We start from the raw sequence: 13,646 nt of genomic DNA on the forward strand, positions 1-13,646 counted from the left end.
AGAAAGGGAGGAAAGTTTTTAACCGGACTATATGGAAATAATGAAGAATTTAGAGAAGAGATTATAAATTTTGTTAGAGATATAAAAGAATTAGACCTTGAATTGATTTTAGATAAGAGATGTAAAACTAATACACTCAATACGTTAGGAAATAAAAATTTAGCAGAGTGTATTACATCTAAAGATAATACTAAAGATTTATTTGAAATCATGGCTAAATATTATCCGCGAAGCGGTTACACCAATCTGCGAAATGATTAGGTAAATATTAAAGTTTACCCTATTATAAATGCTTTTGAAATGTTTAGAGTGTAACTATAAATATGGAAACATTGCTGTTTTAAAATATCATTATGAATCATGTCATAAAGATAAAACTGATAAATGTATATGTGGCAATATAATACTAAGTGGTATTTATTGTAATATTTTTTCTCCATGGGGTTGTTCTTTACAATAGTTCTAGTTCTAGCTCTAGTTCTAGTTCTAGTTTTAGTTCTGGTTCTGGTTCTAGTTCTATCTATGATTCTTACTCTAACTCAGACCCTAAACCTAACCTTAACCCTAACCCCAACCCTAACCTTAACTCTAACCTTAATCTTAACCCTAACCTTAACCTTAACCTTAACCTTAGCCCAGAAGTCTTAATTAGAAATTGTAATAAATGTAATTATATAAAACCACTAACTGATTTTGATGAGAGTAAGTATACATGTAGAAGTTGTACTTCCGCTAAAGTTAAATGTCCATATTGTGCTTCTGTTGTGAGATATGATGGGATACGGGCTCATGTAAAGAAACAACATCCAGATGTAGAATTAACTAGAGGATTTAGTAGAAATTTAACTGAGAAAACAATTAATCCTAGTTGGCAAAGCAAGACTGTAAGTCCTTTAGTTATTAGCCAAACTGAGGAAAGTCGTTCGTGTAAATATTATAATTTTGTATCATTTCTTTTTAATAATGGATTAAATATAGAAAAAGTAAAAGAAAATATAAACTTATTGAAGATTATAGATAATTTGAAATAAAAGTATAAAAAAATATCAAAAAAGAGGGAATCACTCTTTAAGAGCGAAAAAGAGCGATCTTTCTACTGGGGATCACCCCGAGTAAGAGTGAATCGCTCTGATTATTTCTTGCACCAAACAGTTCCACATTGAGTTCTAAACTGGATAACAGCACCTCTGGTGTAGATGGATGCCCCAATAGAAGACTGAGGATGTGTGGTGTTGGGTTGTGGAAGGGTGAGATTTTCTCCACTTCTGTGCATGCTGTAGAACATGACTCAGCAATGGCCTCTGAAACCAAAACAGCGGCTTATGAACTGTAGAGTGCTATAGGATGCCAATCATTGATGCTTAAAGCTAATATGAAGGAAGGCGCGGGTTGGTAGCCTTTGTCGGATGTTCTTTGCGTCCATAAAAAATGTATCTGTGCTACAGACCCCTTCTGAACGAAACTGCACCGCCTGTCGTTCGAGATTAATTTATCCGACTTTTGTCCGTTTAAGTTTTTGTTTTTGACCTTTCGACTGACCTCTCTGACCTCCTTACTTTTTGAATTTTGCATGTTGTTATTTGAGTTTATTGATGCGCTAATATTAATGCGCTGATCTTCTGAAAAACATCTGACTGGTAGTTTGGAAACGTACAAAAAAACAAAATTCACGCAAAAGAATTAAAAATTTTAGGTTTGCAGAAATTTAGCTAGCTCATTTCTAATCATACGCTGAATATGAAAACTTATGCATGATTACGATAAATCTTTTAAAGTTAACTATCCGCTGAAATGCGGGTACTTTTAACTGAAAATCGTCAGCAAAAACCTATCTGAAATGGTCGCTCCAATGTATTCAGACATCAAATTAGTGTCAACCGATGTAGCATAACATTGTTTCATGTTCTTCATGGTCTGAGCCGGCGCCAGACAGCGAAGTCTGGTCAGAAAAGAACGTGCCAGATGACGTTTCGTGAAACAAGATTTTGATAGTTGTCAATATCTGGCCGGGGAGGGGAGAAAACTGTTGAAACAGTTCTATATAAATATAGATAAATTAATATTGGAAGATTTCTTTCAAATTAATGTACCTATTTAGTTTTGTAAATATTCATAAGCTTCTTTGATGAAAAAGTTTTTAACTATTGCTTTCTATAACAAGTTTTGTAGAATTGGAAGCTTCAATTTGATAAATTTTGGAAAAAAAAATTAACTGTTTTTATGATCCTAACTAGGTAATCCAAACTGTCATATTTAGAATGAACTAAAACTCAAAAAGCAACGTATTGCGAACTTTTGAATGTGTAGCGTCTGTCTATATAATGAGAGATTAAATTGTTATACGGAACAACTATTTTATCTCGAGAACCGAATCAATCTGAGCGTTTTACGCGTTCAAATAGTTCGTTAGAGACGTAGATGTTTAGAGCATGCTAGTTAAGTAGCCACTTAAAAAACAAGCTGATATTGCTTATTTGGTAAATCCCAACCTAATTCCTGGGATGTGGCGTAATACTTCAGAATCCTCAATTCAATCAAGTAGTATATCAAAACCATGCGCAAAAATGATAAACTTTTCCACCCGTGAACTCTTTTTGTGATATTTTGAATTAATGTAACTAATTTTTAAGTTGGGTTTCTAAATATAATTTTGACCACTTTGCCTAAAATTCAGGATTCCAAACCACTATTTTATATTTGTTGTCGCAAATTTTTACTTCCAAAAGATTATGATTGCTTTCTATTGAAATCACGAATAATTTATTTCAAAGAATAAAAAGTCATGAACAATGCCAAATAGAGTGGTTTGTTCAAATTGATTTCTTAATTGGTAGAACAGTTCTTTTTGGGTATCATTTAATCCATTTTATACAATGTGAAACATAGAACTCCCGGAAAATCAAAAACCCAATAATAGAATTGATGTTTTTAACAACATGTTTTTCTCAAGTATATACTAAGCAGTCTTCAAAAGATGCATCCAGGTCTAACAAATTAGGCAGGGCAAAATAAGCTCATCTATTATAAGGCCAAATTTCAGTTCTTTGTTTTTCCTATTTACAACCTCTGAAAAAGTTCTATCTAGCAAAAAGGTTCTCTGCATTAACCCATAAAACTATAGTTACATCTAAACGTAGCTTGCAAGTAAAATGATAGCTTGCTTAATTTAGGTATGAGCAAATCTTAAAAAGTTCAACGTTGAAAAAATACAGCAAATCGGGTAACCACTTTATTTTCTTAGCTTGAATTTAGCCACCAAAAGCTGAACCCAGAGCAATCATTTTATCTGAAAATTCATATGAGCTCTTACACGCAGTTTGATTTTCATAAACAGAATGAGTAATATTGGCTTCTGATTTCAAAATTTTTCTCACTCAAACTGTTTTGTGACTTCTAACGTCTACAGGGAATTTCACCTCAAGTAACTCATCAACCTCCAATTTTTGATGTTTTTCCTTTGCAGAGAAACAAATCTGCCCATAGGTTATTTTGAATACAAGATAAACGCTAAATTTTAAAAAAACTCAACAATTAAAAAACATGAGATTTGCAAATTGTGAACTTTGTCTAAATAGCTCTAAAGCATAACAGAAATTGAATCTATTCACATGATTTCTCAGATATAGTAGTTTTGACAATTTTGACACTTTGTTCCGTAAAAATTTATCGACTTATAAACATGCGCCAGTATTGTTTTTCTGTTTGTTGACTTTTCATTTAGTCTGCAATTTCCTGTAATAAGGCATATATGAACTTGTGGTTTCTTTCCATGTTTTTCCATTTGAACAACTTTTCCATCAATTGTTTTCAAAAATAACAAGTGTATTTAGATTCGACCCTGTTTGTTGTTTGTTTTCTTGGTATGTTCAGCAAACTCATGTCTCCTCAGTTTTAAATAGAATTTTTTCGGTGTCTAAGAGTATTCTGCAATCTTTTAGAACTTTTAACGACTCAGGCATACTTAATTTTGTTTTCTATTGAACTTTGTGACGCTTTGTTGACTATCAAATACGGTTCTTCCAATGAGAACAATAGAGCTGGCTGCCGGCGAGACCTTCCGTTCGTCCAGTTCTTCGCAATTAGTTTCAGAACTTAGCTGTTTTTTTTGTAATTGTTGTCTTCTTCGATTTTTATTACAACCATCCGACAACGCGCCGATAAAGCAAAGAGTGGCTATTTTCTGCCCTCCGCCACCCAGTAGCTGAATGTTTCTGCTGTATAATTTGCTTGCAAAATAGGTTGTTTCTTTGACAAAATGGCTTGAAAAATTGAATTAGAGTTGAACTCAGGTTTTCGACTAAACGTTTTGATCAGTGCAATTCTTGTCTATTCTCGTGAAATGAAAAAAAGAGACACCACTGGTTTACATGCCTGTCATTCATTTATAATCGATCAAGTTTTAAATTAGAAAACAGTAAATACTCTTTATTCAATTGAAATTTACTATCTCTGCTTCATTTGTACACAAACAAGCCAAAGACAGAATGAGCAGGGTCGAAACATTACGTGCAAACGCTCATTTTCGAGCCTTCTCATTCGCTTTCATTGTGAAAACTCCAATTGCCCAATTTGCTTTTAGTGTATCTAGAAAGGTAAATCCTATCCACTATTTTGGAACTTAAAGAAAAGAATTAATGGCTTAAGTTTTGAGATAACCAGGCGCTAAAGAAGTCGAAGAACTTTTCTTTATATGCATCGCCTATCAAAATGGCTTTAATTGTGGTTACAATTTGTGTGGTCTCGGTTTCAATCACTTTCGAAAAATTTCTGCCCCAACACAATTTTAGAGTGCAGAAGTTTTTTTAAACATAATATTGATTAATTTTGTTGTGACTTTATCAACAGTCGCTGTCAGGAATTAAATTAAAACCGTGACGTACTTTGGATCAAACCATTTCAATTTTGTTCGTTCATTTTTTACGCTGCTATAACTTTTACCTTTGAAAATGAAATCAATTCAGGCGCACTTTTTAATGTAGACGCAAACCGAACTTTAGTAGTAAACAGCCGCTCATCAAATTAAGTTGTCAGACAAAAAAAAGCGGTCAACAAAAATCGGTGGTACGAAAAATGGCATGAAAAGACCAGCAAGAATTAAGATAATTGGTAAAAACTTTGCATGAGATTACTTAAAAACCTTAGTCAAAAAGTGCCTCTCCTCTCTGAGGGTTCTCCTAATCCAGTTGCCACCCATTGCCAAATCCAAGAATTTCATCCAAGTAAACCTAAATTCAGATTTTGTAATCTCTAAAGTGCATTTATGATCACGCAAAATCACGAATTTAAATTGGTCCCAAAAAACTTTCATGGAAAAATAGACAGGAGCTAAATAATATCTAACTTTTTTGAGGGTTGTTTAAAATTCACTGGATGGTTTTACGTTGTAATAGATCTCAAACTACCGGAAATTCAGGTACGACTAGAAAACATACATGATGTATATATTCATGAATTTTTTGACGCAACCAAAGTCACTTCAAAATTTCAATTTCAGCATTATAGTACATATTTACATTTATTTACATTTATTTAAATGAATTCTCCATTTCTACAAAAGAACTAAATGGTTCGATAAGCTAGTCCTTTTAAGGACACAAGGCGAAATTGGAGTTCATTTGTGACAGTTGTTTCGTTTCTTATCCAATCAAGTTTCATCCGCATCTCGTTTGTTCGTAGAAATGTTTGTTCCTAGGCGCATGAATCGCATCGTGAAATTGATAATCGAATCATAAAAATTTAATGAACTTCGAACGAAATTGATTATTCATTGATATACGGCTGACTAATTGAGTAATGTTAATTTATCTGGTATGTTGAAAGATCGTATCAATATTTCTATTGGTTGCAATATACATTTATCGCACTAATATGATGACTGCTGCTGGATTAAATATAGAAATATCGCTTGTAAGACTGCAAATGATATCGCTTAAAATACACCAGCTTTACTTTCTGAGTTTTTTACCGATACATTTATCAGTTTTCGAAGTTATCGACATTAAGTACCATTCCTACAAACAAATTCAACATTACAGGCTGCCATCCGGACGGTAATACATTTTTTTGATTAAAAAATGATAGAGGGGCCGTCTGTGACTATATAAGTCACATTGCCATCACAATTATACAAACTAAGCCGTCGTTTTTTATCGTTCAGCTCAACCTTCGAATGAGAGCCGTGTCATGAGTGATGAAATCGGGCGTCTGAAAACACACCACCGCTGATCTTGTGACAATTCAATTTTCAATGGTCAAAATCTAATTGTCACGCCATCGAGCCAAAATTAATCTCGTACTCAAAGCTTTGAGATTTTTCTTTGATACTATTGAACGAAACAAACTAATTTCAAAGTGGAACTTGATGATAAATAATAATAATTCACACAGACGGTGAAGCCTGCTGACCTTCAACATTACTCGGACTTTCATCGCCTTTGTTCGATGCCCTCGAATCGGAAGACTGTTCTAGAATATTCTGGTCTTCAATTTCAGTAACAGCCAAAATCGCCATCCGCCTACACACTGCACTATCCATAAAGGCCACTATTGCACTGTCAGCAAGACAAAATTGCACTTGAAAAACGTCAATCATGCAGTTGAAACTACTTATAGCTTCCGCTGTTTCGAAATTCCATAACTTGATCCAGCCATCGGTCGAGCCCGTTGCGAAAATCATTTCGTTGTTACTCAAAGCTAGCGCAGAAACTTTGTCGTCATGGGCTTGTAATTTAAACAATGGGGTACAATCTTTGCCCGTTTTGAAAGCGGCAGTATCGAACTTAAAAACTTGACCGTCATCAAACCCCAAAAGCATGTTCACTTCACCTTTCGACAGAAATTTGCACCTTAAATGTGTAGAAATCTCAGGAATTGTAGACTCCAACAGAACTTTCCCACTGTCAATTGAAAACACTTCGTAAGCAAGGCAGGAATCTTTTAACAAATGAGTGCATACGAGCGTCTTGGCAAGAACGAAACATCCATCAACGGTACTGTTAAGGTACTTGGACTTGACCAAATTCTTGCCAGTTTTGTTCTCATAAACCTGCACAAAAAGACTGGTATCCCAATTATTGGACGCCAGCAGTACTAAAAACTGCCCATCATGACTTGAAACAATTCGCTTAACGTCCGCGAAATCAACATTCGGAATTTCATACAAGGAAATTTTGTCGACTTTATCGGGAGATAAATTCCATAAAGTCACTTTAGCGCTGTTTGAGATACTCTGATGGGAGTAAGTCACGTAAAACTTTTTGTCCTTTGACATCGCTCCGAATTTGCACTGAATACGAACCGTGCTGAACATTTTTCTAGTCGACACGTCCCAAATGTAAAGCTTTTCGTTGTAGATTCCACAAACTTTCTGGTCAATATTGGGCTGATTAGGAAGCGTGAACAAAAAGACAGGGGTGTAGGAGGCGGTCTTTTCCTCCACGGGTAAAGCACCACAGGGCAAACCTGTGAATATATCCCAAACTTGGAAGCCATGTTGCATGGATGTCGTGATAAGGTTCTCTTTCTGGTTGATCAACACAACCGAAGCATCTTCGATTTGTGATCGAATGTTACTAAAGGCCGTTTGATCTTCAATTTCTGTAGTTACGATACTCAGAATGTTGTTCACGTTCTTACCAATGTTCAGAGCTAAGTTCTGCTCTAACAGAACCCGCTTTTCATCACCAGAAGGTGCCTGGTTATCCTGCTGGCTTCCCTTTTTGGACGCTGCTTCCAGGCTTTTGAACAGACTGGATACATTCCAAACACCGACCTCTCCAGAAATACTGGCCGCTACAATATGAGTACTTTTACCAATCATACAAATGGACGAAATGTTCACTTTCAAACCCCGCAGAGTTTTGAGACAAAATCCGTTTTGACAATGCCACACAGAAACTGAGTTGTCAAAATTGTCGGCTATTACGCAATATTGACCATTATCGCTTAGTGTCGCATCGACGATGTTAGTGTCTCTGTTGCTCGGACATAACCGGTTGACACGTTCACCTTTCACGCAATCAAATACTATAACACCTGGATTGACGTCACCGCAAACAACAAATTTATCATGTTTATTCGGTCTCATAACTGTCATCCATCTAGTACTGTCCAGCAACTGCTGGGTAATAATTCTGGACTTCTTCAAATCAATTAGCGCGATGGCATTCATGCCAAGCCCGACAATAGCCATCGTCCCTGATTCAGTTGCATGCAGGTGAATAATCGGACCTTTCAGACCCCTGACGAAATTCTTGACATCTTTGTCAATCTTCATTTTGACAACACATTCGTCATTATGGTCGCCTCCAATTAGAATGCTCTTTTGTTGGGGTATATCTTCAACAACTGTTACTGTAACAACGGTTTCAAACACCTTCACGTTTTGAAGAGTGTCGATTTTCAACATGTAAACCTTCGAATTCTCTCTCTGATGTTGTCGTGGAACGCCGACAAAGATATGTTTTGAGTCTTTAGCGAGGGTTATACATTTGTAATTGTTGAACATAGTTCTACTTGCGAGTTGGTTCAACGTTCGAGCATCGTAGACTATCAAAGTGCGGGTTTCTTTAACTTTGCCCTGCTGGTTTGTGTGCTGGACTTGCTTTGCAACCGTTACAACAACTAAATACTTTTTATCAGCTGATAGGAGGAACTTGGACGTTTCGACATTGATGGACCAGAGCCTTTCCTGGGTATCAACATCAAACTCCTGGATCCCTTTCGCGGTCCTGCAGATCAAAGTCGAGCCCCCGGTATGAATCGTTTCCCAAAATGTGCCCTCAACCAGGGTAAAGGTGTTTCGCAGGAAACTGGCACAGGGAACGTGACATTGCAACTTTGGAATCAACCAAAACCCCGGAGTCGAGTGTATGTAACTTCTGGCTCCGTCCAGCAAGGGTTGAAATACATCAGGCGCGACCTGTTCGAATGTTAGCAGTTTTGAAATCATAATTAACGGCACATTTCTCATTCGTGTCATGTTTCTGCTTCTCAAAAAATGCAGAAAATCCAAAATGACAGACGCAAATACGATTCCGTGTGACAATGCGAATGAGAAATCTTTAAGTAGATCTGTAACAGAACAATTTGTCATTTTTGAAACAATGAAATCGTAATTGAACAGGCATTTCTCTTTCGCCTCCTCGTACTGTTTTGCGGACAGTAACAGCATTGGAAGAATAGAGAGCAATCTTACGGGCGAATTCCCCCCAGCTGCAAAATCGCTGCAATATGCAACCAATTCTTTCTGACTATTTGCTGGGTACTCTAATGTAGTTATTGGTTCCTGAATGACCTCTTTGGCCGTAAGATACTTGACCGCATTTGAGAATAGTTCGTCCACTTCTTTGCTAGATTTGGACTTGAATCGAGCCTCGAGCTCAGTTCTCAACGCGCCCTCCGGAAGCCTGCATGTTATGAGACCTTCCCGGGTTTCAATGCAGAGGAACTTGCGAATGACATAGAAAATCTTACTCATAACTGAATCGCGTATTGGCACAACCGAACAATGACTTTTCGGAGCTTTTCTATACATCAACTTCAACAGTTCTTGGTCATATGACAGAACCGTCCGCAGTTCAATTTCGGACAAGCCATAATCTTTGAAAAGTACTAAATACTGCATGATTTTCCTTGACAGAAGCGCGGGTTTCAGCGCTAAAACATCGTCAACGAAATACTTGACTTCATGTTTGAAGAGCTGCATAACTTCTTCAAATTCTTTCGTATCGTGAGCATGAGTCCACGACTTCGTTTGATGGACCACGAACTCCATCTGATGCAAATCCTGATTGGTCACGAGAGCCTTGGCCACCACTTCCATTTGAATCTCGGACAGGGTACGACTGTAGTTCTCGATCAACTGGAAATGGATCGAGTCCCCGATATCTTCAATTGACGGGCCGGGGAAGTTGAAAACATTACTCGAATCCGAATTGGCGTACTTACTAAGAAGGGTTTTGCTGAGATCTCCAGTAGCGCATGTGACCACAAGACTAACATGAGCTGGCAACTTTGTGGGCAACCAATGCAATGCGTGTGCGTTTTTATCACTGCTTAAATGGTTCAGCCCATCAATGACTATCAACAAGGGGTGCTCGCTATCAATTGGCAACGTTTTGAAACATTTCTCCAAAATGAACAACGACTTGGTCAGAGTCTCGCAAGAATCAATCTGTTCCAACATCTCATCATCAAGTTTGTTGTACGCTAGACAGATCTCTTTCAAAATGCCCAACATCAGCCCAGGTGCGTTTCGACTCTTAGCGGTTGCTTGCGCAAATCGAATAGACAATACTGTTCCAGCAGGCAAATAATCTCTGGCTTCCGAAGCCAGCGAGGCTGCAAGAGTCGAGAGTCCGAATTTGGGTTTGCCAGTTATGATGTAGATGTTCTTCGGATCTGGGATCTCTAAGAACGTCGTAATCTTCCGAAACAAAGTCGCAGTTCCGCAATGGTAGTCGGTCAAGCGTTTCCCAAATAACAGGTGGGTTAATTTTTCCTCCTCTAATTCTGGACATCTAAATCTTGGAAGAGCGGCTAATTTTTCATCGATGACTCGTTTCATATTGTCTATAAATTTAGCATTCAAGTCCTGCAAATAGTAAGCCTGTTCCTGAATAAATTCAGGATCCACTCCAACACGTGAGTTCCATTTTACGTTGAATTTGGTCACGTTCTTCGAAGGGTAGTTGTGCTCTATGACGTCATAAACCAGGTTATCAAGGAGCTCGCGTCTTCTCTTGTCAATGTATCCTTCGGGGCTGATGTCAAAGTAGGTTTCCAGAACTTCCATGTTTTCTAAATAAGTCATAAATTTGATCACATCATTATTGTAGACAATATAAAACTGTTCCGTTATCCCATTTTTTTCTCATTATTTTTTATTGTCTACAGTAATGATTAGAGTAGAATTTTCTATCACCATTTCTCTATCAAACATAATAAGGGTGAAAGGATTGAATAAAAAGTGTTCAGTTTTCCGATTTTTTTCTCATTGTTTTTCTATTGAATTCTTGGATTCCATTTAAGCCCCCCTGCCCAGTACGTTATGCACCCCCAATTACAGATCACGTGTCATTGCATAGTAAATTATCATGTAAAAAATGGCACGTGCGTCTGGGAGTTGCAAATATTTACCCACTAAGCTGGGGGGGGGGGGGGGGGCAAAACAGAAAAGATCCAAATTCTTTCACACTACTCTTCAGTTTGATAATAAAATTCAACTCGGATCAAAAATTCAATGGCATTTTAATTGGATTCTCGGCAATTGGCTAGCAAATCAAAAATAAGTAATCAAAGCTAATAAGTAATCAAATCAAAATATTCACTGTGGTGAATATGAATAATAGACAATTTGTGTTTGACTAACGTGAATTGTTCTCCATGAAGCGTCTCACAAATAGAAGAGAATCGTTGCTCAATTTCTTCCCAGCTGGGGCTGCTTTGCGAACTTCGTGCTCAAGAACTAGACAAAATAGACAATTTGCCATGTTAGAAATTAGAAGCAAAACCGACGGCGATTTGTTTTCAAACAATTGACGTCTTGCTGGTTTTGATTGTAGCTAGCGTGATCTTAGGGCTAGCCGCAATGGGTAGGGATGAGATGAGGCGGGGGATGATGAGGAGGGGGGGGGGTGGGAGGGGGGGGTAAAAACCGGGGGACGGGAAGCGGCAGCAGAAAAGGTATGAAGATTGAAACCTCTATATTGAAACCTATATTATATAAATGATTTAACAGAACTACATCGCAATTTAATGGCTTCGGCTTTATCAGTTTCTCCCATTTCGTTGAAACTCGCAGCAAATAAAACAGGGCCCAAATTATTGGTAAAAACTTTCTAAGAGCAAGTAAAAATCTCAACTAAAGCAACCGAATATTAACCTATTGCTTTTCGATGTGTCAAGTTTTTAGTCGACCAAAACCCAGCCTTTAGGACGAGCGAAATAGTAAACATAGCTGGCAGATTGCCAGAAAATAGCCGCAATTGATTCGTAGATCGGCAGTCTAAAAAAACAGTAAAAAAGACAGACCAAAAAATTTCGTCTTTTCATTGAAGGCTGATCTGTTGTATTTTGATTAAAAATCTGTATAAGTTATTGCTGCCTCTATTAGCTGATCTCAAATAACCTTCATTTAGAGTGACACACACCCATCTGACCTTATCTCTTTGAATTAAAGTAAATAAAAGTCAATTTCAAATTGAGGAAGTCATTTTTGAGAGTGAGGTATGTCAAGTGTAACCAAAAATTTAATCACGCGCATGAACAAAAAAACTCGCTCCACTAAGAGCGAAAAATGACGTCACACATGCAATTCAGTTGAAATTGCATGAACGAATGAACAAAAAGTGGCTGTGACGTCATATGGTCGTAACAAAAATCATGACGACGAAATAAAAAACATAGCCGGAAGAATTCCGAAAGCGACTCGAAGCACCAAAACTTCACAAAAAGCTGAAGTCATTACCTTTTGTACAAAACCATTAACTCATTACCTCCGCGGGTCTGATCTAAAAATCGGTGAAATTTAAACCACTGTCACCAAGAGAAAGAAAATGCAGCAAAATTTTATTATTGAAAACGTTTGGTAACGTTAAAAAAGTCTGAAATCTTTAGGATGGTCAAAAAAACTGATAGCCTGACAAAGCTGACAGGGCCATCAATTGCCCTCAGATAAATAATGATTCTAATCTCAAAAAGATCGCGAAAGCAAACGACAGATAAAAACTTTTCAAAAAAGACAGGAAAGTCAAAATTATTCAAAAAAGAGTGAGTGCTCAAACTTAAGAATCAGAGAACCACTACCATTAGATTTCTAATCACGGCAATTAAGAAACAATTCATACATGATTCTTCCTTGTTGTATATATGCTAGACAACATGATTTCATACTAATTCAAAAATTAAATTAATCATAGAAAAACAAAAGCAACAGAATAATATTCAAAGGCAAACAATCGTCTGAAAACAATACCAAGCCCGGAAGAAAATTGCAATGAATAGTAATAAAACGAAATGTTGGAAAATACTTTTTAGCAAACTCCCAGTACTGCCTTATTTTGACTTAAATCAATTGCAAACCGAAGAAACCAAGATCCAAGAAAAAGCTGAATTCATTCAATTTTTTAACAACTGAAAAAACAGAATAACGAATACAAAAGTAGGTGCCAGGACAAAACTAGAATGATACAAACGAGACTGTGAAGAATATGGACACAATGTTAGGAACACCGTACCAAAAAGACCGATTCTTGATTTCTGAAAGTTAAAAATCAAATTTAAAAAAATCAAGAAAAACGAGTACATTTCATTGATCAGCATTCGAGACATAGAAAAGACCACGAGTCATTTGAGACAAAAATCCAACTTGCTGAACAGAATAAAACAAGAAAAAGCAGAATTCAGACATAGGAAACAATGAAACATTTTGCAAAAAAGTGGTCAAAAAAAATTTAAGACTGCATTTATGAAAAAAATTTATCTGTTTTTCAAAAAACTAACACCAAAAAATGATTGAATTTTTATTGAAACGAAATTAAAGTCCCTCATGTTCCCCAAAATACCATTTCTAGTAATTAAAAGCAAAATACAAACAAAAAACTGAAAAAAATTGGCAAAAAAACTACGAAAATCGGATTAGCAAA

At 36.7% G+C, this 13,646-nt stretch overlaps 2 protein-coding genes across 5 annotated transcripts in view; one reads left to right on the top strand and one right to left on the bottom strand.

Moving 5' to 3' along the window:
• LOC142342459 (small ribosomal subunit protein bS21m-like) overlaps positions 1-13,646 on the top strand; it is a 215,764-nt gene that overhangs the window by 106,862 nt on the left and 95,256 nt on the right. The window lies entirely within an intron of this gene.
• LOC142343251 (uncharacterized) overlaps positions 5,453-13,646 on the bottom strand; it is a 41,040-nt gene continuing 32,846 nt past the window's right edge. For all 4 annotated transcript variants that reach the window (XM_075395030.1, XM_075395031.1, XM_075395029.1 and 1 more), the window contains 2 exons: positions 11,372-11,467; positions 5,453-10,800 (listed from right to left, as the gene is read on the bottom strand). In XM_075395030.1, coding sequence (XP_075251145.1) covers positions 6,380-10,800; positions 11,372-11,467 — 4,517 coding nt within the window. In that variant the 3' untranslated portion in view covers positions 5,453-6,379. The remainder of the gene's footprint in view (positions 10,801-11,371; positions 11,468-13,646) is intronic.

Source organism: Convolutriloba macropyga, chromosome 7 (genome assembly GCF_964194025.1).
Source record: "Convolutriloba macropyga chromosome 7, txConMacr16.3, whole genome shotgun sequence".
In the NCBI taxonomy this organism is placed as follows: domain Eukaryota; kingdom Metazoa; phylum Xenacoelomorpha; order Acoela; family Convolutidae; genus Convolutriloba; species Convolutriloba macropyga.